Raw genomic sequence first — 27966 nt, forward strand, 5'->3', positions numbered from 1 at the left:
CAACTTCTTAGAAATACCTCTCAGTTCACATACACACACACACACACACACACACGCACACACACGCACACACCATACTGCGCTACATGAGCACAAACAAGTTGACCTATCCAAACCCTCTTACAAGCCAAAGCCTCAATTCCAGCCAACAGGCGACGAGTAAATCATTACCTCCCACCTACCATACTGTGCATTGGTGATGCTTAGTCCGATTCATCGCGAATCGGTTCTTTCGAACAGTTCATTCCCGCAAACCGACTCCAAAGATCGACTCGTCTATTATTTTACGTACGTCAACACGTGGTTCCTTACGTGACGGCGTGACAGTATAGATAACACATCACTGATCTATATAAAATAATAATGTGTGATAATGAAATGTTCTATGTTATACACATCAGTGGCTCTTCCAAGAAAAACAATACTACATTAGGCTCACATGGCAGTTAATTGTTTCAGTTTTGTCAATAAATGTGCTTAGTGCTTCTGCTCATAGTTGAAAACATTTTATGTGCATTATAGACAAAACTATAATATATTTATTTTTTATTTAGGATTTTTGTTGCTATTTGTCTTAAAATGTCTTTGAAATAAATCCTCTACCAATAGTACTTAATGTACTCTCTATTCTGTTCTTAATATTTATCTAAAAATCATATGCTGCTAGCAATGATCATATTTACATATTTGCTTTGATTCGCCTGCAGTTGTTCTCATTTGCATGCCGCTTTGATTAAGTGTCTGCCTAATAATATTACACAAATAAATGATAATTATTATAATAATACTAACAAAAAACAAGTTAAAATGTAATTGAAATAATCAAATTTAATCCACTGGTTTAAGAACAATCTAAATTAGTACACTCTAATTCTAGCTAAACTAGATTTACACTATATGAGTTGTAACTGATGTTTTATTTGTAGGGTTTTACTGTAGGATTCTAACTGTGGTGAATCGAATCACTGAGAAGATTCGATTCTCGAGAAGGATTCTCCCCCCGCTATCGTTTATTATGGCTGCGCTCTAGGGTGCGTGGCTCATCGGCGAAACTTGTCATCGTCTTTTAACGAAGTTTAGTTTATTTATTTACACCATGTCAGCGCGCAGTATGCTTATAAACCTCCCTCGACTGTTACACCGTTCCTTCGGTGCCAGGCGGTCGTTTTTAGCTAGTTTATACCACACTCAGCGGGGAGTATACGGTTTCAGACCGAGAGACGGTGCAGAAAGAGAGGCAGAGTTACCACAGATCTCCGCTCTTAACCGAGGTGCATACTTTAATGTTGTCTGTATTATTGTATTGTTTGCTTTAGAGACACAGAACCTCTACGTTGTTATTGGCTTCCTAACGTTTCATGCTGAAATATACACAAGATGATATTTTTCTGCTTTGCTTTAATGTACAGAGTGGGCTAATGTATGATAAGCTGCTGTCTTGTGTAAACAGATCACGGACTGGCGAGACTGGTGGAGGCCTATCGAGCACATGGACACAAAGTAGCTAAAATTAACCCCTTGCTTCCACAAATTCCTGTTCTGGAGAGTGTACCGGAGATAAGCCTGCTGAATGGAGCTGTTAGTGGAGTCCTCAACACGACTGGTTAGTTCAGGGCTGTTTCCTGGTTCGTAGTTTTGGAGCTGATTGTTATGTTACGTCTTATTACAGGAATGTTCCATCTGTGATACTGGTTAACCGCATAAACAGTATGTATAAAGCTGCCTATAGGGACTATGTTAAATAAAAATGGGTTACACTTTACTTGCGCTCATAAGGCTGTCAAGAAACCTTTATAATCATGACATGACGCGCCACACCTGCCATTAAATGTCATTTGCTCAGTTATGTCATATTAATAGCCAAAGTGACGTTGTTTGAGATGTCTTATGACAACCTGATATTAACAAAACACATTATAACTTGTGTTTGTCATGACAACTCGACATTAGCAGGAGAACATAACTTAATGTCATAAATCTGTCATAAACATGATTGTCATGAGAGCATTGTATATTTGTCATGTCATGATTTTAAAGGTGTCGCAACATGAACACCTCCAAGTACAAAATACATGTTGATCTCTACAGTAAGTTTGCCAGACATTATTTCATAAATAAATGGATGTACCCTCCAGTTTTTATTAACCTTTAAACCTTCGTTGTACATGAATAAACTGAAAATAGAATGAATTACTGTGTTAAATTTGTGTAGTTTTCCTACTTTTGTGCTCAATTTTAATTACCACATTTATGCCTTATTTTTAGTATATATAGAGAATTTTTAAATGAGTAAATAAATATACAAATGTTTCACTCGTTGTTTTCTGAAAATGTTTCCATTTTCTTTTTACCAAGATCTTACTGTAGTTAATATATATTAGTTTTCATATTGCCTACGAGTCACAGCAAGAACAATGATGCAAAACATTTTTTATTGTAATATTATATTAAAGATATTATTTTTATTGGATTATTATATTAAAAGAAGATTCCTAAGGATTTATGGTTCACTATTTCTCATAAATAGTCTACATTTCATTCCAAAACATGCATATTTTGTTTCTATAAGAACAACTTCAATATTACAGTAGTAATAAATAAATGTTTCTTGCATGAACTTTGCAAAATTAACAAACACGAAACATTTAATTTAATACAAAAAAGTCTGTATGTTGAAAATTAAAATGTACTTGTTTAAAAGTCTTTAATTGCATTAGTTAGTCAAAATGTATAATCATTATTATTATTATTATTGTTATTTGTATATTATTCATAATTTGTATATAATTTATTGTAAAATTACATCCAAAAGCAAAACAATGTATAAAGTCTGCACATCTGTCTTTGTATGTAGGCTTTGGCTACTACTGCTTTTAAATCAATTATTAGTCAATTTAAATATTTGTATTTACAGTAAATAGCTTACTTTAAATACACTTAAAAAGTTATTTAACTTTAGTAAGTTATTTAACAGCAAGTCATTGAGGTTAATTATTTTTTTCTATTTTTATTCCCATTATTTTAGTGATAATATTGTTCTATAGTTTGGTCCGTTTAGCTGCTTGACTTTGCGGTTGTCATTATTTCAGGGCTGCGGCACTTTGGTAAAGCCGAGGCGACTGCAGAAGAGGTCGTGGCGTATCTGGAGAACACATACTGCGGGGGAATCTCAGTGGAGACCTCTCAGCTTCAGACCTTACAGGAACGAGAGTGGTTAGCTGACCGCTTCGAGGAGCTCAAAAAAGAGGCGTTTTCACCAGAGGAGAGGAGAATGCTGGCTAAACTGATGCTCGAGTCACAGGTAAGACAACCATTTAGACACTTTTTTATTATTTTTTGAATAATATTTTCACCTATTATATTATATTATATTATATTATATTATATTATATTATATTATATTATATTATATTATATTATATTATATTATATTATATTATATTATATTATATTATATTATATTATACTCTCACCAGCAACTTTATTAGGTACACCTTACTAGTAATGGGTTGGACCCTCTTTTGCCTTCAGAACTGCCTTAATCCTTTGTGGCATAGATTCAACAAGGTACTGGAAATATTCTTCAGAGATTTTGGTCTATATTGACATGATAGCATCACACAGTTGCTGCAGATTTGTCGGCTGTACATCCATGATGCGAAGCTCCTGTTGCATTACATCCCAAAGATGCTCTATTAGATTGAGATCTGGTGACTGTGGAGGCAATTGGAGTACAGTGAACTCATTGGCGCATTATCCTGCTGGAAGTAGCCATCAGAAAATGGGTACACTGTGGTCATAAAGGGATGCACATGGTCAGCAACAATACTCAGGTAGGCTGTGGCATTGACACAATGCTCAAGTGGTACTAATGGGCCCAAAGTGTGCCAAGAAAATATCTCCCACACCACCACCACCAGCCTGAACTGTTGATACAAGGTAGGATCCATGCTTTCATGTTGTTGATGCCAAATTCTCAATGTTTTTCCAGTCTTCTTTTGTCCAATTTTGGTGAGTCTGTGCGAATTGTAGCCTCAGTTTCCTGTTCTTAGCGGACAGTAATTGCACCCGGTGTGGTCTTCTGCTGCTGTAGCCCATCCGCCTCAAGGTTGGACGTGTTGTGTGTTCAGAGATGCTCTTCTGCTTTCCTTGGTTGTAACGAGTGGTTATTTGAGTTACTGTTGCCTTTCTATCAGCGACCAGTCTGGCCATTCTCCTCTGACCTCTGGCATCAACAAGACATTTGCACCCACAGAACTGCCGCTCACTGGATATTTTCTCTTTGTTGGACCATTCTCTGTTAACCCTAGAGATGGTTATGTCTGAAAATCCCAGTAGATCAGCAGTTTCTGAAATACTCAGACCAGCATGTCTGGCACCAACAACCATGCCACTTTCAAAGTCACTTAAATCACCTTTCTTCCTCTTTCTGATGTTGGTTCGAACTGCAGCAGCGTCTTGACAATGTCTGCATGCCTAAATGATTTGAGTTGCTGCCATGTGATTGGCTGGTGAGAGCTAGTTGCGTTAACGAGCAGTTGGACAGGTGTACCTAATAAAGTGTGTATTATGTTATATACATTTTTTAATATACAGAAAACAAACTATGGTAAAGGTGATCGCAAAGTTGAAAGCAAATAACCGAAGACAAGACAGCCATAAATATTAGTCTTGTAACTGTAATAATGTTGTTGTAAAATACGAGTTAATCATATTACTTTGTATTTTTTGTTAAATAATTATTTTACTATTCTTACAGTTCATTTAATTACAATTTACTATAGCGATAGTGTAATATATATGTTTTTCATATTATTATTTAAATGAATTGTTTATTATTATTATTAAGGAATTTTAATAGTTAATATTCAGTATGTATATGAATAAGTTTTCCCTTTTTTGTGCATGGGTTATGTGCTTACACCTTGTTATTTTAAATTTTTTGTAATTGTTTTTATTATTGTCCTAAGACAACCATTTTGCCTCAAGAAGCCGGTTAGATTTTTACTAGCATGTCAATCATTATATGATCTTGTCTGGATCAGCAGTTGTACATCTGCCATTTTCTGCTTGAAGGAATTTGACCACTTTTTAGCCACCAAGTTTGCAACTGTGAAGCGATATGGAGGCGAGGGAGCAGAGAGCATGATGGGATTTTTCTACGAGTTGTTTCGCTCTTCAGTATACAGTGGAGTGACAGATGTGGTTATGGGAATGCCCCATCGCGGACGCCTTAATCTGCTCACCGGCCTCCTTCAGTTTCCTCCTGAGGTAAATACACATAATTACTGCTGGCACTGATTTATGTATAATAGATGATCAGCTAGATGGACCAGTTTGACTACAGTTTAAAATATGTTTTGGAGAATCTGCTGTTGGTCCACACTTTGAACACATGCATTTTGTTAAATCTGAAAATAGTCTCTTTTATGATTGTTAAAAATCTACATTGAAAATAAGAGAAAACACTGTAAAGAACCCGTTTTATTATAAAAAAATTATATTTTTAATGAAGAGAAGTCTTGTAAGTTAAATGAAGTTGTTACATTTATGCTACATCTTTACAATGTAGTGTTACTAAAGATGTAAAGGCAAAAATAAAGACAAAAAAGTGAGAATTATATTATATAATATAAACCTTTGTTTTCTTTCTGATATATTTAAATTGATAAATTAAAGAAACAATCCACTTGTGTTGGAAATAAACTCATTTTACATCTCCCCTAAAGTTAAAAAGATAAGTTTTACCGTTATTGAATCCATTTGGTCAGTTTCCGGGTCTGGCAGGAGAATTTAGCTTAGCTTAGCATAAGTCATTGAATCAGATTAGACCATTAGCATCATTTCCGTTTTAGACCAGTAACATAATATTTAGAAAATAGCAACTTTTTACCCCCTCTGTCTTAGTACAATATGCAAATACAGAAGATTAAAGCTTCATACAGAAAAGTTATCTCAACTCTCTCTTTCTGATTTTTTAAACATTTTTTTTATATTAAAAATATAAACAGTTGAGTTTTACCATTTTTAAGTCCATTCAGTCAATCTCCAGGTCTGGCAGGAGAATTTATCTTAGCTTAGCATAAATCATTGAATCAGATTAGACCACTAGCATTTCCGGTTTAGACTTTTAATATATATTTAGAAACCGGCAACTTTTGTTTCATCTGTCCAAGTACATGATGTAAATACAGAAGAGTCAAGCTTTATACAAGAAAATTGTCCAAACTCTTTCAAATTTTTTGAACAACATGCTAATGGTCCAATCCGTTTCAATGATGTATGCTAAGCTAAGCTAAATTCTCCTGTCAGACCCAGAGATCAGCTGGATGGCTTCAAAAATGCAAAAACTCAACTATTTAATTCTGTTTCCAAAAACACTGGAGTGTTTTTTTTTAATCCACAGGTGTCAAACTCCTGGAGGGTCGTAGCTCTGCACAGTTTAGTTCCAACCCTGATTAAACACACCTGATCTAACTAATTGAGTCATTCAGGCTTGTTTGAAACCTACAAGTAAAGCTGCGGTCACACTTGACTTTTCTTCCCATAGACTTCCATTCATACGCAGGCGAATGCATCAGACCGGAAACGCAGGGTCATGCGTCAAGTTTCGCATGTCGCTGCGGTGCAAAGTTCAAGCTTGCTGAACTCTGACCTGCAAAATCGCATCACTTGACTGCGTGAGACCAATCGAGGATCAAAACACGACCTCTCTGGACAGAAATTTAAAACATGGAGCAATCGTTTGCTTTTTTAAATATGTAATAAACTTGTTTAATCCCGCCCCTTTTCGCAGCGCAGTACGACAGAATTTCGCACACACAAAGCACAGTGTGACCGTAGCTTTAGTGTGTTGGACAAAGGTTGGAACTAAACTGCAGATCAGCGGTTGCTTGATACCCCCTGCTTTAATTTATTTCCTGTGAGATTTTTTTAAATATTTTTTTTTAACTGTTTTTAAGCAACTCTAATGAAAATGAATGTGCCATATGTAATGCAGAAAAATGTCAGTTCTGTCATCACTTATTCACCTAATGTCATTCCAATCCTCTGAGTCACTCTCCCCACCTCTTCGTTTAACATGAATAGACTCATTGTCTTGGAAATAACTGTTTCTTTTCCATCAGCAAGTTCTGTGGATTTTTATAATATTCTTTGTGTGCAGCCATCATTAAAGTTTCCCTGAACTGTCCTGGAACTCACAAGTTGTTTTGATATGTCACAGGTTTTATGTTGAACATAAAAGAAGATATTTTGAAGAATGCTGGTTGCAATCACCCACCCACTTCTATAGTAAATGTGAATGTTCCAAGTCAATGTGTGCCATCAAACAGCATTCTTCAAAAAGTCTTCTGTTGTGTTCAGCAGAAGAAAGAAACCCAAATAGGTTTTGAACACGTGAAGAGGGAATAGTAATTGCTGAATTTTCATTTTTGGTTGAACTATCCCTTTAAGCACTGACAAAACTTAAATATCCTTTGCTGTGGTTTTTGTTGCAGCTCATGTTTCGTAAAATGAGGGGTCTCAGTGAGTTTCCGGAGCACTCTCCCTCTATCGGAGACGTATTATCCCATTTAACGTCCACGGTGGAGCTGGACTTCGGGGCAGGACACCCTCTCCATGTCACAATGCTGCCCAATCCCTCCCACCTGGAGGCCATCAACCCTGTGACGCAGGGAAAGACTCGAGGCCGACAGCAGGTCAAACAGGACGGCGACTACTCCACTGACCCTCATTCACTACCGGGAGACAAAGTCATCTGCCTGCAGGTCCACAACAATGCTTTTATTTTCCAGATGAGTAATGCTCTCTGTGAACAATTTACACAACATTACAGACCTTGTTGATGCAAATTACATGTGCTTTTTTATTTGTTCTGTTCAGGTTCATGGCGATGCTTCATTTTCAGGACAAGGAATAGTACCGGAAACCTTCACCTTGTCAAATCTCCCCCATTATAGAGTGGGTGGAAGCATCCACCTCATTGTGAACAATCAAGTGGGCTACACCACTCCTTCTGAGAGGGGGAGATCATCTCTCTACTGTAGTGATGTTGGTATGTCATTTTTAAATTTTATTTATTAATCATTGATCATTCATGGTAAAGTAAATCAAATGGTCCTAATTTTTGAATTGTTATTTTTAAGCTGTAAACCAGAGACGCCCAAAGTAGTGCCCGCTGCCAAAGTTGGCCCATAGTAGCCTTTGATTTGGCCCACCTTCCCATCTGTGAAGAGAGGGAGAATGATGGGGATGGGTCAGACAGAATGACGTTTAAAAGATCTTGTCATTTCTAATTTAACGTAACCTTTTGTTTGTTTGTTTTATTGATAAGTTAAATAAAATTCAAATTCTCGAAGTCAGATGAATATATTGTCGCTTGACAATTGGGCGGGGCTTAAGTTTCATATCGACGTTACGCCGGCACGGCTAAAGATTTGTTACCTCGACGATTCACTTGAACCACTCTGAGTCAACTCTTTTATAGATGAATCAATAGTTTTAAACACAGTGCACTTTCAGATTTAAGCCTTAGCTGGATATTTCACTTCACATTGAGCTGCGTTACACACTGCATAGAAGATCATTTTCAAAAACCCATAATAGGGGGTCATTTTTGTCTATAGCTGATCACATTTTCTGCACAAATGTAAATTTAGTTTAGAGATTTTATTTATTTATTTATTTATTTATTTATTTATTTATTTATGTTCATTTTTATGTTCATTATTTTTATTATAATTAAATTATTAATAATAAATTATTAATAAATTAATCATTTTAATTTATTATAAGTTTTTTATATACATATACATATATATATATATATATATATATATACATATACACACACACACACACACACACACACACATATAAATATAAATATATATATATATATATATATATATATATATATATATATATATATATATATATATATATATATATATATATATACATATCTATCTATATATATATATATATATATATATATATATATATATATATATATATATATATATATATATATATATATATATATATATATATATATACATACACACACATATATATATATACATACACACATATATATATATATATATATATATATATATATATATATATATATATATAAAATGAAATTAATATAATTACTATAATAATTATCATTAAAGATTTATTGTATGTAATACAGCATTAATGTATTATTGCAATAGTGAAACATTTCTTTGTAAATTTAATTTAAATTATAATTAGTAAATAGATTATTTAATGTAGAAAAACAAATACAAACTTTTTCTATTTTCATTGAAATTTTATATCTGTAGATTCTTTTGCTTTTGTCATTTGTATTTTTTTTAAGAATGCTTTGTTTTTTAAAAAAGTTAAATTATTCATTCATTCATTCATTTTCTTTTCGGCTTAGTCCCTTTATTAATCTGGGGTCGCCACAGCCAACTTATCCAGCACATTTTCATGCAGCAGATGCCCTTCCAGCCGCAACTCATCACTGGGAAAAAAGTTAAATTAAATTAAAAATAAAATATATAGATATATTTTTTCATTTAAATGACAAAATGCTTTTTGGGGGTAAAAAACTGTTCCATTATTCTATTTTATCTAATAAAATTTTAGATCTGTAGTTATTTTAGCTAAACAAAAGTAACAAAAGCGCTGTTTATGTTCATAGAAAACTATAACTTTCCAACACAAAATCTAAACAGAATTGTTTTTCATACCCTAACAACACTTCTTGCTATTCTGAATCTTGTGTAATTCAGGTAAAATGGTGGGATGTGCAATAATCCATGTGAATGGCGATGATGCTGAAGAAGTCCTCAGAGCGACCCGGCTGGCCGTGGAGTACCAGCGACGCTTCAGAAAAGACGTCATTGTCGACCTACTTTGTTACCGGCAGTGGGGCCACAATGAGCTGGACGAACCCTTTTTCACAAACCCTGCAATGTATAAAATAATACGGTATGTGCAGCTCACAACTTTCAAAAACCATCATCTTGTAGCTCAATGCTAAAATGCTAGTCACTTTTTTACACACATTCCATGTAAACACTTTAGTAAGAACAAAAAATTGTGCGTAAGCCTACTAGTGTCATTTTCCTCATCATATCAAGGTCAAGAAAAAGCATCCCAGATTCCTATGCCGACCAACTGATCTCTGAGGGTCTGATGACAGAGGAGGAGCGCGGTCAGATCAAGACCAGCTACTACGCCACGCTCAACAACCAGCTCACTAACATGACCCTCTACAGCCCTCCACCCACAAACCTGCAGGGCCGCTGGGGAGACCTGGTGGAGCCCCAGAACAGAGTCTCATGCTGGGACACCGGCGTCGCACAGCCCCTGCTGCAGTTTGTTGGAGCCAAATCAGTGGACATACCTGAGGAGATCAATCTGCACAGTCACCTGAGGAAGACCCACGTGCAGGTAAAACTTCATCTTGGACATCATTTTGGGCTCTTTATGACATTTTTAAGGCCCTGTCCACACACAAACATGGGTATTTTTAAAACCGTATTTTTTTTTGTATACACCATAGGTCTCAAACTTGATTCCTGGAGGGCCGCAGCTCTGCACAGTTTTGCTTCAACCTTAATCAAACACAGCTGATCCAAATAACTGAGGTGTTCAAAAGAGTCTCGAACACCTTAATTAGTTGAATCAACTCTGTTTGATCTAGGTTGGAGCAAAACTGTGCAGAGCTGCGGCCCTCCAGGAATCAAGTTTGAGACTTATGGTGTATACATGTTTAGCTGTTTCTTCACGTGAAAACGCAGTAGTTGGTGACTAAAACCAAAACTTTCTGAAATCTCTGGACAGAGTCTAACTATCATCATGTCAGTCAGTGTGCACACTGTTTTTTCCTTTCTGATTCTGCATATAGCTGGGTTCACAACAAATGCGAAAGACGTGATTAAGACAAATTCTGTATGTTTGCGGCAAATACGTCACATATTATGCGTTGTTTGCACCGCAAGATGGTAATCCACCATTGTTCTCACATTTACATTAACTTGCAAGCAATGTAATCGAACAAATATTCAAAGTCTATTTTTAAGGCTTGGTTGTGTTTATAAGATGCAAAGCAATGTGTGCTCATGCTTCATTTGTAAATTTTTCAAATATCATACTTAAATTATATACAGCTACTCAGCTAACATGAAAACGACTGTCATATTTACTAGTTCCTCTGAGAGTCCCGCCCTCAAGAGGCTGTGATTGGTCAGCTAACATAATGTGCTGTGATTCGCGGATTGGCTCCACGTCACCACATCACACCTCTACTAGCACGCGCTGTCTGAACAGTAGCTGTTAGGCGTATCAGTTTGCGCCTGAATCAGAAAATAAAGAGCATACTGATCAACCTCACGCCTGCTCTCTAAAAATAAAGTCTGACAAGTGTCTTTCACATATATTCAGAATAAGCATGTGTAAGTAATATGAAATGTTCACATATATATTGTGAGTTTGTTATTTGAGATGTAGAACGCAGGGAAAGCGGCCGCATAGAGAGACACTGCAGCACTGCTAAAGATTGTGGCTGTTCACAGGGGTTTGATGGATAAATATGAATTTGCAGCTAAATTGTTAGCGGTGCCAAACACCATCTCTCATTGTTTACATCCTTGTTGACATCTTCGCTACAACATACAGTTACAGTTAACGCTAGAAACTATGCCTGTAATTGATCAATTATAACAATTAAAAATACTTACAGGTTGTGGTTCACAATCCACAGCTTCGTCTATTATGGTTGGAGCTGCTCCTCCTTTGTGGAGTTTTAGCCGAAACCAGCACTGAACTGAGAGAGATTCTGGAAGCTGTCCTTTTTCAAATACTAGCTATATATTTTTTTAATTCTCTGGAACATAATTAAAATTAAATTATAAGCACTTCTCTCTTTGTGTCGTGTCCTTTGGAAGAAACAGAAACAGAACAAGCTTAGTGGAAAAGCACAATTGGACGGCATTTTAGCTTTCTCAGCTATAACATTACAGCACCTCTGGCCACGCCCCTTTGCTGCGCAGGGTGTATGTGCGTTACCTGAAGCATGTGTGATCTCACTAGCCCAGATGTTTTTTTTTTTTTTTGTAGTCCCCAAACTTTATTTGCTGTAGGCTTTGCTAAGATAACTCTGTAAAAGTTTCTTCTACTTCGAGCTGATTGGATAAAGTAGGCATTTATTTCATAAAGAAGCTGATTGAATGCTGTTTCTGATGAATGTTGATTTGATTTTAAAATGTCTAAATAGTTGAATATGTATGAAGACAGTTGGGCTTTGTCTACTAAAGAAAGAAAATTGATTGATTTATGTTTAATACAAGCAAGATGTTGTATTGCTATATGTTGGAAAAATGTTAATTGCCCCACCATTATATTTTGGTTGAGAAACCTTGTAACATGTTTGGCTCTTGAAATGCTCACATATATAATAAGGAAATAAATCCTCTGAATTTTGTGATATCTGGGAGGTGTTTTTGAACTTTGTGAAAAATGGAGATATTGAAGAAGCTATTGAAGTCTAAAGTTGTGGAAAGTGAATTGCTGTTTGATTAGATTTCTTTTTTATTTTTATTTATGTATTTTTTATTTATTTTTTGAAATAAAGATTATTATTTAATTTTTATTTTTCTCTAAACCTGTCTGGGGTATGTTTTGGGGTTTGATTTATTGTAAAACCTTGGAAAAAACGAAATAAAGTTAAATTTAGACATGAAAAAATGTATACAAAAAAAGTCTAAATAATTGTTTTGCCCCTTTACAGGCACGTCTGCAGAAGCTAGAAGAGGGCACAAAACTGGACTGGTCCACAGCAGAGGCTCTGGCTTTCGGCACATTGCTATGCCAGGGTAAAGTGTTCATTGTTTATTTCCTGTAAATGCTAAAAAAAAATCAAATGTAACATTAAAAAATGCCAGCTCTGGTTGCCATTACTTTATCATTAAAAATACAGTAGCAACTATTTAAAAAAATTACAGTAAACTACCGTATACATTATTATTCATTAAAATATAAAATGTTAATACATCAACCCACTGAAAGTATTTGCAAAACATCTAGATTCAAAGACAAAAACGCCACCAAAAGCAGGTGGTGATAAGAAAGTCTCATAGAGAAATATGGGAATTTACGGTTACTCACTGTATACAGTTAACTGGGTAACTTATTTTTAATGTAGTAAATGTCGAAGAGCATATTTGTAAAAAAAAATTCAGTTAAAATCACAGTAATTTGTTTACAGTGTGTAGTTTAATGGAAATGATTCATTGTTAGCTTAAAAATATATTTTCTCAGATATTCTCTTAGACATTTACTATCTTTAGGCTTAATTGCAATTATAAAATAAAAGGCTTCATTCGTTCATTTTCTTTTCAGCTTAGTCCCTTTATTAATCTGGGGTCGCCACAGCAGAATGAACCACCAACTTATCCAGCACATGTTTTACCGCAACCCATCTCTGGGAAACATCCGTACACACTCACTCAAACACTACGGACAATTTAGCCTACCCAATTCACCTATCCCCCATGTCTTTAAACTGTGGGGGAAACTGTAGCACCCAGAGGAAACCCAAGCGAACGCAGGGAGAACATGCAAACTCCACACAGAAACGCCAACTGACCCAGCCGAGGCTCAAACCAGCGACCTTCTTGCTGTGAGGTGACAGCACTAACTACTGCGCCACTGCGTCGCTATAAAAGGCTTTCATTTTGCAAAAGTATTTTTACCGTTTAAATGTTTGGGTTATAAATCAGTTTACATACAGTAGCCATTTAATCTTTAAAATAAGTCTGTTCATCAGGATGCATTTATTTCATAAAAAAATGTATAAAAATAAAAAATATATGTTCAGTGAAACATCAAATAGTAATACTTAATAAATGGATTAATTTAAGAATTTAAAAAAATAATAATAATGCTATTTATTGATTTTAGTTTCTTCCCTCAGGCAGTCAATGTCATGAAAACTTGATGATAGTAATTATAAAACAAACATCACTACTTGCTATACACTTATTTAACAACACACTTTACATGCCACATAACAGCTGCACATATAATGTATATACTGTAGTAATAGACCTGTACATACATTTATCAATTTGTATATTTGCATTAACTACTATTTTTAAAATATATTTATTATCTGTTTTCTGTCCTGTCTCTAATTCTGTTGCACTGTCGAAGCACAAAAAAAATTCCTCGTATGTGTGAACATACCTGGCAATAAAGCTCTTTCTGATTTCTGATACTGATTCTATTGACCGTGTACATTCATATATTCACATCAGTGTTCTGTATATATTTAATACAGGGTTCAATATTCGTATCAGTGGTCAGGATGTGGGTCGGGGAACGTTCAGTCAGCGTCACGCTATGGTTGTGTGTCAGGAGACCAACGACATGTTCATCCCGCTCAATCACATCAGCTCTGAACAGAAGGGCCACTTGGAGGTAAACCAGTCAAGGAAAAATCCTCATATTTGCATTTGTATTGTCATTTATTTGATCACTTCTCTATTATGCAGTTTTAGGGTGTGCTGTTTGGTGGAAAAGAAAGGGATTCCAGCACTACTTGTAACAAAAAGGAGATAATGTTGCCTTATTTTTTCTTTCTTTAAAAAAAAAAACAATTTTTAAATATCTTTGATGTGTGTTTTTATGCGCTGAGGAAGGCTTTTAGGCTAAAATGTGTTAGCAACAACTCTGATAAATGTATCTTCTTATTATTTAGGGCTGGCTGATTAATCAAAGATGACTTTTATTCATTCGCATTTTGTCAGTAATTTAATCATGTGATGACGACATTGAGATAATCGTTCTGACAGCTGTGAACTATGGCTGTGTGCAGTAAACGCTCCACGTGAAAATACCACATTTAATAACGTGTTTTTCCTCCAAACTCACTTCCTAACTTTAGTTAAGTGTTTAATATCAAGTGTTTAAATCTTCTGTTTATAATACAAAGCTATGGGTTTCTTCTTTGTGATGTGTTTGGAGTTTTGCGTGAGAGCGCCCTCTGGCATTTAGGAGGATATTTACTGCTGCTCACACAACTATGCTTTCCTGACAAGATCTGCATGACAGTTGCAGCTTTCAATCTCATTTGTGTATTCATTTCGATTAATCGTCCAGCCCTAGTTTTATTTATATATACAGTTGAAGTCAAAATCTTTAGCCCTCCTGAATTATTAGCCCCCTGTATATTTGATTCCCCAATTTCTGTTTAACGGAGAGAAGATTTTTCAACACATTTCTAAACGTAATAGTTTTAATAACTCATCTTTAATAACTGATTTATTTTATCTTTGGCATGATGACAGTAAATAATATTTGACTAGAGATTTTTTAAAATACTAGTATTCAGCTTAAAATGACATTTAAAGGTTTAACTGGGTTAATTAGGCAAGTTAGGGTAATTAGGCACGTCATAGTATAACGATGGTTCGTTCAGTAGAGGATCGAAAAAATAAACAGCTTAAAGGGGCTAATAGTATTGACCCTAAATTGGTTTTTAAAAAATTAAAAACTGCTTTTATTCTAGCTAAAATAAAACAAATAAGACTTTCTCCAGAAGAAACAATATTATCAGACATACTGTGAAAATTTCTTGCTCTCTTAAACATCATTTGGGAAATATTTAAAAAAGAAAATCGAATAATTTTGGCTTCAACTGTGTGTGTGTTCTGGCAGGTGTGTAACAGCGCTCTCTCTGAGGAAGCGGTTCTGGGTTTTGAGTATGGGATGAGCATCGCTCAGCCTCGACTGCTGCCCATCTGGGAGGCTCAGTTTGGAGATTTCTTCAATGGTGCCCAGATTATATTTGACACTTTCCTCTCTGGAGGTATGTTAAAAAAAAAACGGGGTTAAAAGCATGTAGTTAAATGATAAGGGTTTGAGTGTACTCCTTTTTCACCTCCCATTAGGTAGGCTGCATAATATATTGAAATAAAATTGATATTCTTCTATGATAACAAATGCCATATACCAGGGGTGCCCAAACTCGGTTCTGAAGGTCCAGTGTCCTGCATATTTTAGTTTCAACCCCAAATAAACTAACCTAAACCAGCTAATCAAGCTTTTTCTCGGTATACTAGAATCTTCCATGCAGGTGTGTTGAAGCAAGTTGGAGCTAAACTATGCAGGACACCGGCCCTCCAGGACCCAAGTTTGGGCACCCCTGGGGTAGACTATGATTTTTAAGTAAATATACATGTTGTTTTTTAAATTATCTACATTACATTTAAAGAGATACTGTAGTTCACACAAAAATGAAAGTTTGTCATCATTTACTCGCCGTTATTTTGTTTGTGGAACATAAAAGAAGATAGTTTGAAGAATGTCGTGAAACCTATAACCTCTGACTTTCATAGTAGGAAAAACAAATGCTATGGATGTCAGTGCTTATAATGTATTTTCTTTTGTGTTCAACATGTTTGAAAACATGTCAAATGATGCCAGAATTTACTTCTTTGAGTGAACTATCTATTTAATGTCAAACGAGTGCCACACAAACACCTATTTGTATAATTTAGTTTCTAAATACCACTAGTTTTAGGCTTCGTTCACACTTTGTAGGTTTGGATCAATTAAAATAATAGAAATATTACAATGTCAGCTTTCCTAATACACTGTAAAAAGCAATTAGTTACTTGAGTAAAAGTGAGTGAGTAAAACTATTAACTTAAAAGCAACAAGTTGACTACTTAAAATGATGAGTAAACCCATTATCTTAACTTAATTTTAGAATTATGCACAGTTTGTTTACTTTATCTTTCTAAGGCCACAGGCTTACTCATTTTTATTAAGTAAAGTCAACTAATCACTATTTACAGTGTATTATGCAGATCATTTGGCAAATATGTATCCATAAAGCCTAGATCCTGATGTTATTCACTTTTTTAAGGTGAGGCTAAATGGCTCCTGCAGAGTGGACTGGTCATTTTACTGCCGCACGGGTATGATGGAGCCGGTCCCGAGCATTCATCCTGCCGAATCGAGCGTTTCTTACAGGCGAGTGCTAACAGGACTCCATCTTCTGGTTTCTCTGATCATCGCTCTAACTGTGTTTTATCCTCCTGCAGCTCTGCGACAGTAAAGAGGAAGGTGTGGACGGGGACACGGTCAACATGGCGGTGGTGAATCCCACACTTCCAGCCCAATACTTCCATCTTTTGAGGAGACAGATGATCAGGAACTTCCGGAAACCGCTGATTGTGGCCTCTCCCAAGACTCTGCTGCGCTTTTCTGTGCGTTACAGATGTGAACGCGGTCTATCAATTGTTTGCAGTTTATTTTGCTTTTTAAATAAGACGTATTTTCCTCTGTTTGCCACTAGGGGGCAGTGTCAGGCTTGGTTGATATGGGACCAGGAACGTCCTTTAAGCCAATTATTGGTGATTCTTCCGTGAACCCTGCAAGGTATTCTTCTTTACTTTATTTTTTTATAAACCATATTGTTTGATGTTTAAAAAAGTGTTTTGTTTAAGATTAAGTAAGTGTATGATTTTAGTAATGCTTGTGTAAACGTCTTATATGCTGACTGAAGCTGCTTTTATTTGTTTATAAATGCAGAAAAAACTTAAATATTGTGAAATGTTATTATTACAGTTTTAAATTGCATACTTTTTGAATGTATTTATTTTAACATATTTATTCCTGTGATCCAGAACTGAGTTTGCAATACCATTACTTCAGCCCAAAATCCTCAGAAATAATTATAATTAGCTAATTTGGAGTTTATTATTATTTTGTTTGTTGTTATTATTACAGTTTTTTTTTATTTTTTATTTTTTAATTTATAAATATAATATAAATATAAAGTGCATCCGGAAAGTATTCATAGCGCTTCACTTTTTCCAAATTTTTGTTACAGCCTTATTCCAAAATGGATTAAATTAATTTAATTAATTTGAAATTGTTGCCAATTTATTAAAAATAAAAAACCTGAAAAATCACATGTACAGAAGTATTCACAGCCTATACTCAATGCTTTGTTTATGCACCTTTAGCAGCAATTAAAGCCTCAAGTCTTTGAATATGTTGCCACAAGCTTGGCACACCTGTCTTTGGGAATTTTGGCCCTTTCCTCTTTGCAGTACCTCTTAAGCTCCAGGTGGATGGGAAGCGATGGTGTAAAGCCATTTTCATGTTCAATAGGATTTAGGTCTGGGCTCTGGCTGGGCCACTTAAGGACATTCACCGAGTTGTTGTGAAGCCACTCCATTGATATTTTGGCGGTGTGCTTTGGGTCATTCTGCTGGAAGATGAGCTGTCGTCCCAGTCTGTGGTCATGAGCACTCTGAAGCAGGTTTTCATTCAGGATGTCTCTGTACATTGCTGCATTCATCTTTCCCTCTATCCTGACTAGTCTTCCAGTTCCTGCTGCTGAAAAACATCCCCACAGCATAATGCTGCCATCACCATGCTTCACTGTAGGGATGGTATTAGCCTGGTGATGAGCAGTGCCTGGTTTTCTCCAAACGTAACACCTGGCATTCACTCTAAAGAGTTCAACTTTAGTCTCATCAGACCAGAGAATTTTGTTTCTTATGCTCTGAGAGTCCTTCAGATGCCTTTGGACAAATTCCAGGTGGGGAGTGACTTCCGTCTGGTCACTCAACCATACATGCCTGATTGGTGGATTGCTGCACAGATGGTTGTCCTTCTGTAAGGTTCTCCTTTCTCTCCACAGAAGACTGCTGGAGCTCAGACAAAGTGACCATCGGGTTATTGATCACCTGCCTGACTAGGGCCTTTCTCCCCCGATCACTCAGCTTAGATGGCCGGCCAGCTTTAGGAAGAGTCCTGGTGGTTCCAAACATCTTCCACTTATGGATGATGGAGGCCACTGTGCTCATTGTAACTTTCAGAGCAGCAGAAATTTTTCTGTAATCTTCCCCAGCCTTGTGCCTCGAGACAATCCTGTCTTTGAGGTCTACAGACAATTCCTTTGTCTCCATGCTTGGTTTGTGCTTTGACATACGCTTTCAACCCTGGGACCTTATAAAGACAGGTGTATGCATTTTCAAATCATGTCCAATCAACTGAATTTACAGCAGGTGAACTCCAATTAAGCTGCTGAAACATCTCAAGAATGATCAGTGGAAACAGAATGTACCTGAGCTCAATTTAGAGCTTCTCAAGTTTGATCTTTGAGAGTGTTTAAACGAGAGAAAAGTGTGAAAATGTGTGAAAATGTTAATGTCTGTGTGAGAAAAGTGTATAAAGTGTGTAGTGATGGGTTTTACAGCCGTTAAACATCTATAATATTTGTAAAAAATAAAATAAAGCTGACTACTTTGCGGATTTCGCCTATTGCGGGTTATTTTTACAACGTAACTCCCACGATTAACAAGGGACCACTGTATATATTTATATGTCTAATTATTTATTTATTATTACTACTTTGTTTACAATATTAATGTTTATAGTCACTTCTGACCCCTTAGTTCTTATCTGCTGAATAAAAATAAATAAATAAAGCTTACTGTCATCAAACTTTTGAATTATTAACATTAAAAAGCACTCAGCACTATTCTTACGCTGTAACCCAAATCTTTTGCGCTCTCTATTTTTTTTTTTTGCAGTGTGCAGCGGGTTCTGTTTTGCTCAGGTAAACATTACTATGCCCTGCTAAAACACAGAGAGACGATACCTGAGGCGGAGAAAAACACAGCGCTGGTCAGGGTCGAGGAACTGTGTCCTTTCCCCACAGAAGCTCTGCAACAGGAACTAAATAAATACACGAACGCCAAAGGTGAGCTTGCTCATATATGCATCTTTTATTCATGGCACACTTAAATCATTGTGTTAATTAGAATTTTTTATTGTTGTTTTGTGGAGGCTTTATAAGGTCTTTGAAAAGACTCATTGACGTATTTCCAATGTAAAGATGCTTTAAAAATGCTAAAGTATGGTTGGTTTTACCACATATGCATAACTTATACTCAAAATCATCATTAGTGTTTGTTGTTATAGGTGATTGACAGGCAATCTTACTAGTCATCACAAATATCATGTGCTCTCTGTAAATGCATGGGTAAAAAACAAGCATACTTTTAGGCTTATTTTGCTTGCTCTTTGTTATTAAGTGATGTTTTATAAAATAATTTCGAGAGGAGCAGGTGATATGATTGATTGCGGCTGGTCTCTCATCCGTAATCAGCGATAATGCAATCAGTTTGATCTAAACCTACAATAAATAGACCGATTTCACCCTACTGCCTTACCTTCGTTTTGGAAGAATCCCCCCTTCCACCCCATCTCCTCTTTTTCCTCCTTTACCAGAGGGAGCTACCTGATCTCAGACTCCCTTACATACTAAGTGACCAGGTTCTCTTCCGGGACAGCATGCCAAACCTGCAAATAGCGTCAAGCAATATCTAAGTGTAAACTCTTGAAATCAAATATATCAATAAACTTTCAATTCATCCTTGTTTCTATAGCGCTTTTACAATGTAGATTGTGTCAAAGCAGCCTAATATAAAAGTTCTAGGCCAGTCCAGTTTTCAGAGGTGAAGTTCAGTTTAGTTTAGTTCAGTGTGGTTTAATTTTCACTGCTGAAAGTCCAAACACTGAAGAGCAAATGCATCGATGCGCAGCTCTACAAGTCCCAAACCAAACAAGCCAGTGGCGAGGAACAAACTTCACCAATTGACAAAAGTGAAGGGAGAAAAAAACCTTATAAATGAATAACAGAAGGCAATTTTATTTGATGTTGATGCTTATTATACTTACATTACCGTTCAAGACCCCAAACTGTTGGCACATGAATTATTCAGAAATTATTCTAAAATTCATGACAAGTCAAGCTTTTTTTAATTGAACTTAAAAAAAGAAGCTGATTTATGATTCAGTAATTTTAATTATTATTTGAGATTTAACTTGATGTTTTAAGTCAGTTTAATATGATGTAAGTTCACTTTATTAAACTTTTTTTTTTTTTTAAACCAGCCATTGTATGCCGATTTGCTGCACTGAAAAATCTATTTTAATATTTGATGGATATTATTATTATTATTATTATTATATGTTTTTTCAGAAATATATATGATATATTTGATTATGGTATTTTTGTAATTAAAAAGTTAAGCAGAACAGCATTTTTTTTAAGTTTTAAGTCACTTTTGAGTAATTTCATTCTCTTTGTTCATTTAAAATCATACATTTATTTAAAGCACAAACACCAGATCTTTGAATTGTAGTCTGTGCTCCAAAAATAAACACTAAAAGTTCTTAACATTTATGAATGTCTTTATTCTGTTAAACACAAAACAAAAATAACCTGAAGAATTATGAACAAAAGCAGCCTTTGACATTCATAGTAAGAACAAAAAATACTATGAAAGTCAATGGCTGCTTCTCCCCTTAATATTCTTCAGATTATCTTCTTTTGTGTTCATCAAAACAAAGAAGCTCAAACAGGTTTTGATTAAGTGCAGAATGAGTAAATGATAACTATTTTTATTCAGTTTTCGGTGAACTCTCCGTTATTTCTTTTGAACATGCTAACAACTAAAAGGCTAACATTCAATTAAAACCAAATGTGTTTACACACAAAAGTATACTGTTTTTACTTTTGTGTGAACACTCCATTATTAGTTGTGAACATGCTAACAGCTAAAAATGCTAACATTCAATTAAAACCGAATGTATTTACACACAAAAGTATACTGTTTTTACTTTTGTGTGAACACTCCATTATTAGTTGTGAACATGCTAACAGCTAAAACGCTAACATTCAATTAAAACCGAATGTATTTACACACAAAAGTATACTGTTTTTACTTTTGTGTGAACACTCCGTTATTAGGTGTGAACATGCTAACAGTTAAAAACGTTAACATTCAATTAAAACTAAATGTACTAATACACAAAATTGGCACAAACATCGTCCACATCATTCACTTTTGCATTTCAGAGTTCATCTGGAGTCAAGAGGAGCCACAGAACATGGGCTGCTGGTCATTTGTGTCACCGAGGTTTGAAAAACAGTTAGCCTGCAAGGTCAGTTTGAACAACTTCACATTTGCTAGGACTCTTAGCCTATGCTTTAATCACCTCTCAGACTGCATTGCTGTATCTAAAATCGCCCCTATACCCTTATTCACTATTCCCTACATTAGTCCACTAATATAGTTTACTTGAAGCGAGTGAATGAATTCAAGTGCACAGGAAGCAAAGCCTTTTTGTTAGCATTTTGCTGCTTGATGAATTCCTCAGACGAATTAGATTTCTGTCTCCCTGGTCAGACCCTGTGATAGTTATTTAACACTTAGCCTTCATCAAAGCAAAGAAACTCAAACAGGTTTTGAATAAGTAGAGAACGAGTAAATGATGACTATTTGTATTTAGTTTTGGGTGAACTCTTCCTGTTATTAGTTTTGAACGTGCTAATAGCTAAAATGCTAACATTCAATTAAAACCAAATGTATTTATACACAAAACAGTTGAAAAACAGTTAGCCTGCAAGATCAATTTTACTACTTCGCACTAACAAGGGCTTTTAGCTGATGCTGTAATCGCCTCTCAGACTGTATTCCTGTATCTGAAATTGCCCCTATACCCTCATTCACTATTCCCTACATTAGTCTACTAATATAGTTCACTTAAAGGTTCCTGGTCAGACCCTGTGATTAGTTATTTAAAACTTTGCAAGCTGTCTTTTAGTAACTAAACAAAAACTTTTGATAGACTTTTGATACTTTAAAAAACTTACTCCAACAGACGAATTAGCTTGTTTGTAAACATTCTGAATGCGCACGTAGCGAGGTTGCAGAAAAAAATCGGGAGCTCTAGCATTTACAGGGAGGGAATGACATCCGATGCGGTACAGAGTTTGTTGTTGTCTTAGAAATAAGTTATATTGATTATATATTATATATATTATTTACATAATGCTTTCAGCGTATTATAATAGTTCGTCACCCAGTGATAAGCATAGTGATTCGGCAAAATTAACTTTAAAGTGAGCAGCGTTCGTCTGACAGGTCCATCTGTGATAGCACCCTCCCTATGGATATTGGATGGGACGAAATGGCCAAGCATCCAGCTCGATGATCTCTCACGAAACTTACAAGAGAGAAGTTAAAGGCCTACAAGTCTTTGAATGCCTACAATTTTGTTCTGTGTGGTCATGTGCAAGAAATAATGTTCCAGGTTGCCAGATACAAAACTTTGTAGTGCTAAAAACCGAGGTTCTGCCTAGCCAAAGACAAGGAAAAAAGATGGGACTATACGGCCTGAGTAATCATCAACAAGCAAAATTGCATTCTGATGGTGAACTGCACCTGTACGGCAGGGTATGTGAACTTACACTTTCACATTTCATTCTAAACATTCAATGTCTGCAGTTTAATTCACCATAGTTAACTGTTTTTGCTGACATCATTGCTGCAATCAATGAGTAATGTGTTTTGATTCAGCATAGTGTGAACTTACCTGATATGAAATGAGAACTGCAGAGTCGAGCATTTTTAATTAGGTCCTCACTCCATTCAGCTCACTGTTAGCCAAAGACGTCAGCGGTTGGCATTAAAAGTAGTGTGGTGTATGGTAAAAGTTAAGTTTTCTATTTTTGGACTCGAATTTGGCATCCTACCACACAACACGACATGTTTGCTATTGTAACCGGTCTCTTTTTGCAACCAGGGGCCCGTGTGACGTCATGTGTGATGTAGGTTGGTAATTCGTTTATAGAAAAAAATTGTCTCTCCAAGTACCACCATAATGACCAGTATTGAAATATAGTAGCGTTGTAGGCCTAATTAAGCAGCTACAGCTGTGCACAGTTTGAAACCGAGGCAGAATAATTCCTATTATTACGAATATGTATTATTGTCAGCCACTTTAAACATTATAAATAGTTTGAACATGAACTGTGCTTAAACAAACAAACAAACAAACAAAAATTTAAATTAAAATGTACTTTTAAAAGTTCATTAAAAATGACACTGTTCTTAAAAAGTAAAAAGAAAACTGCTGTACTTAAATCTAAAGTAGTAACATAGTAGCCTATTCATCAAAACCTGGAAATGTTGCTTGGACCTCATAAATATAGGTTATATATCATATTCACACACACACACACACACACACACACACACACACACACACACACACACACACACACACACACACACACACACACATATATATATATATATATACACTTTCTGACCAATTTTGAAATATATGTTGCAGGTACATATGACAGGGTTCATACAGGCACAGCCTAATGAAAATCAAGGACTTTTAAGCACTTTTTCCAGCACCTATTTTTATTTTCAAGACTAACACGCTATGTATTGAACCTGAAATGTATTCTCAGCAACCATAAAAACATTGCATAGGAATTTATACAAATAAAAACCATTAATAATAATAATAATAATAATATTTATTAATCATATATTAATATTATAATAAACCTGCACTAAATGTGCTTGTGAACTGTTTTTTTGTACTCAAGTAAAAATGCTATTACACTGCAAAAATAATACAAATTTAAGTAGATAATTATAATATTAGGTAAAAGTACAAAGTACTCTTTTAAAATGCACTAGTCAGTGACTTTTGAAAAAAAATATCTGATTTTCATTATGAAATCACTTTTTTAAGTGTAAACCTGTTTGAATGGTTTAATTGGTTAAATTCCAAAGCTACATGTATAGGAATTTGCACTAACAAAGGAAGTATGGTCGATTTTTCCTTTCATGACAATTCATCTTTTTCAGTAGCGTTGGCAAAACTACCACATACTTTATAAGGCCATAGAAACACTTTCTGTCCATTTTTAAACAATAATTTCAAGCTTTGAAAGGTTTAATTAAAGTATAGGATGAAAATATTTAAATTTAGCCTTTTATTTACATATTTTACACTACTTTTCTTTACAATATGGCAAATTGGTTTCTTAAATAGCTGTACATCACATGGAAATTTTATTTTACACTTGATCTTAAACTAAAATAAAAGTACACTGTCAGTAATAAAATACTAAAACAAATGACTTCGTTTTACTTGAGGCGTTTGAAATATGACAACACTACATTTATCAAAGCAGTGTTTTAAGAGCCTTCTGTTTATTTTGATAAATAAACATTAAGAACAGATTGCTCTGTAATGCCTGTACAATTTAGTGATGCTTTAAGACAGATCAGAATACATCTATTATGTATAAATAACACAAATATCTCAACAGAAACATTTCTAGCAAAATTCTTTTGTCGTAAAGAAATAAAAAAAGTTCCAACTTTGCTAAAAGTAAGTTTCACTTCACGATACAGCCAGATCAGAAGTCTGTTAGCATTGTTATCGATCATGAATCAATCTAATTCTAAATACTTGACTTTTTTTTGACAAAATTTAGTCAAGGTGCAGAGATAAATAATGTCTACTTTAATAGCGAAGAGATCGCGATTGTGTACAGTCTGAGCACACACACGCGATGATGATGAGAGGACTTAAAAATGCCTATTTAAGAGCTAGCATATCTGTTTTTGCGATTATCGTACATGACTGCGCTCTCATATTAAAATAAAGCACTCGCGACATTTGCGGAAATGAGTAATTGCGCAATACCTGCATTCCCGCACCGACATTCAGACTGTATTTAGAAGAGTGACAGGTCAGAGGCGAGTAAACTTGCTGTCGGAGAGAAGAGAACGAAACGTGGATGTAGATCGTCGTAATGGCAGGAAATATGTCCGCGGTTTAATTACTCTTGCTAATAACATAGACATCTCTATAGTGAAAACCTCCAAGATGCATTATTCCAATAAAACATTTGTTTTTTCTGTCCCGCCTTTGTCCTGCCCTTACGTTTCACGCAAAACTAGACGAGATCGACTGTGATTGGCCACTTTCCACATCAGTCAAATCACTGCTTCGGAATCAATTCTTAAACTTAAGTAAACATTCTAAGCACAGCGCTGTGATCGTACGCTTCAGGGAACAGCCAATGCTGATCACATCGATGTTATCGTACGCATCAAAGGATTAAGTGTTCATTTTTTCTTTCATTATTTAGCGATTCCTCTACGTACCGCTAGGAGGAAGCCCTCCTGCATACCACAGTTTGAGAACCACTGGTTTATAGGATTGTGCTGTAGATGCCATCTAGTGGTCAAAACCAGAAATTCATTCAGCTCGCAAACTCTCACAGTGCATTATGGGGATTTTTTTAGCTGTTGAGTATGCATGGGTTAGATCCTGCATCCCAATTCGCAATCCATCCGTTCTAAATAGTATTTGAAAATATAATTATGTCCCAAACTCATGCAAGTTGAAAAAAGTATGCCCAAAGTAAGGTAACAGAGAGCACAAAGTAAGGTTCCAGGATGGTGCAGTAGCACTTCCGGGCGTCCCGAGTTCGAATCCCGGCTCTTAGACATTTCCCGTCCATACCCCCTCTCTGTCTCCCACTTCGCTTCCTGTCAGAAATACTGTCCTATCCACTTAATAAAGGCAGAAAGGCCAAAAATAAATCTAGACAGATAGTGCACTACATAAGGGTACAGGCAGTGATTTCGGATACAGCCCATGCTTCTTCAGTTCATGACACCCATCAGATTAACACTGATTTATTGATGTCATTTTCAGTTGCGATTAGTCAGCAGACCCGCATTACCCGCTCCGGCTGTGGGCATCGGAATGCTTCACCATCAACAACATGAAGCCATCCTGACTGCGTCTTTCTCCTGAGTCTGCACAACTGTAAACTTCAGCAAATGGCTGTCTGCTATTGTACACCGTCTACAAACACAGCCTGACGTTTGCTGTCAGAGCACTACACAGCGGCAGGTTTGACAGGTTTGACTCTTATTCCCTTGCTTATAAGGGAGCGTCTGTTAACTCAAAGTTTATTACTGGCATCCTGAATGGGTTTGTTATCAGTATGTAGTTTTTGAAAGTATCATAATTGATATTTTGTATAGATTGTATAGAGACGACATTTTAAAAGAGGAGGCTGTTTGAGGATTGTGTGGGTAATTTCTTGAAGCACTTTTTGAAATTGGATGTATTTACAGGATACTGTAGGAAGGAAGATGAATAATAGACATTATTATCGAAGCATTTAATTGAGTATTTCAATGTGAGCTGATAGTGGGTCAAGATCATGTTCGTATGAACTTGAAAAACAGATTTGTTTTTTATCAGATGAATGTATGTCAATGTGAGAAGTATTACTTGCAAGATGTCAAATTTTAGAGCTGAAGATGATGAAATCTAATTTGGCTCGTAAAGTTGCTGGAATGGTTTACATGTGTTTTTTTAACTTGCCCATCACAAACCCATCCAAATCTTTAAATCTATTCTGTTTTTAGATAATAAGCATTGTTTTCAGTGGAATGAAACTGGTACTTTGTGCTTGAGATCTGGTTCTGAAAAATAAAGTAATGAAAATGAGAAAAAGTTGATCCTTTGTTATCAACTTTCTCATATTGTAAAGCACATATTAAAAACACATGTTTGTTTGTCTGTTTTTAGGATTGATGTTTACCTGTGATCATGAATATTACTTAAGGGAACGGTATACCAGGGAAAACATGCACAGATCAGTTTTGAAGTTTTGGCCTATTTTTTCATTATTTATTGATTTATGGAGAGATAAAAACATTAATACTGTCTTTGTAAAATTATCTACACTGTAAAACCCAACAGTCAACTTTATCAAATGAAATGAGTGTAGGTTACTCCACATTTACTGGAAGTTAATTCTACTCATTAGAACTCAGTGTTGGTGATGAGTTAATTAAATACCTCATTACTTCAACTTAAATGGAGTAAGTTCACAGTACTCATATAGATTAGTTTAACTCAAATGGTTTGATGCAATCTGTCTCCTCAAACGTTTGAGTTGCCTTAACTTATTGGCTTTTACAGTACTCAGTTAATTTGAGTTCTCTTCATTTATCAGGTTTTACTGGGCTCAAA

The 27966-nt window shown here is 35.4% G+C and overlaps 2 protein-coding genes across 2 annotated transcripts in view; both read left to right on the plus strand.

The window, feature by feature from the left end:
- The window catches only part of sergef (secretion regulating guanine nucleotide exchange factor), a 168593-nt gene that overhangs the window by 85903 nt on the left and 54724 nt on the right, over window positions 1-27966 (plus strand). The window lies entirely within an intron of this gene.
- dhtkd1 (dehydrogenase E1 and transketolase domain containing 1) lies at window positions 1007-27496 on the plus strand. The gene is made up of 17 exons (XM_056451712.1): window positions 1007-1271; window positions 1451-1603; window positions 3090-3301; window positions 5077-5271; window positions 7500-7769; window positions 7885-8056; window positions 9789-9987; window positions 10140-10452; window positions 12791-12875; window positions 14342-14481; window positions 15721-15871; window positions 16934-17040; window positions 17112-17276; window positions 17366-17448; window positions 19617-19786; window positions 21950-22035; window positions 26632-27496. Exons 1-17 carry the CDS (start codon window positions 1097-1099, stop codon window positions 26731-26733), a joined length of 2778 nt encoding a protein of 925 aa, XP_056307687.1. The 5' UTR covers window positions 1007-1096; the 3' UTR covers window positions 26734-27496.

Source organism: Danio aesculapii, chromosome 25 (assembly GCF_903798145.1).
Source record: "Danio aesculapii chromosome 25, fDanAes4.1, whole genome shotgun sequence".
Lineage (NCBI taxonomy): Eukaryota > Metazoa > Chordata > Actinopteri > Cypriniformes > Danionidae > Danio > Danio aesculapii.

Excerpts from the sequence above, each read along its gene's own strand:
- dhtkd1 (XM_056451712.1), top strand. The coding sequence starts at position 1,097 with ATGTCAGCGCGCAGTATGCTTATAAACCTCCCTCGACTGTTACACCGT. Across the intron at positions 8,057-9,788 it reads TCTCTACTGTAGTGATGTTG|GTAAAATGGTGGGATGTGCA; the intron begins GTATGTCATTTT and ends TGTGTAATTCAG. Across the intron at positions 15,872-16,933 it reads TGACACTTTCCTCTCTGGAG|GTGAGGCTAAATGGCTCCTG; the intron begins GTATGTTAAAAA and ends CACTTTTTTAAG.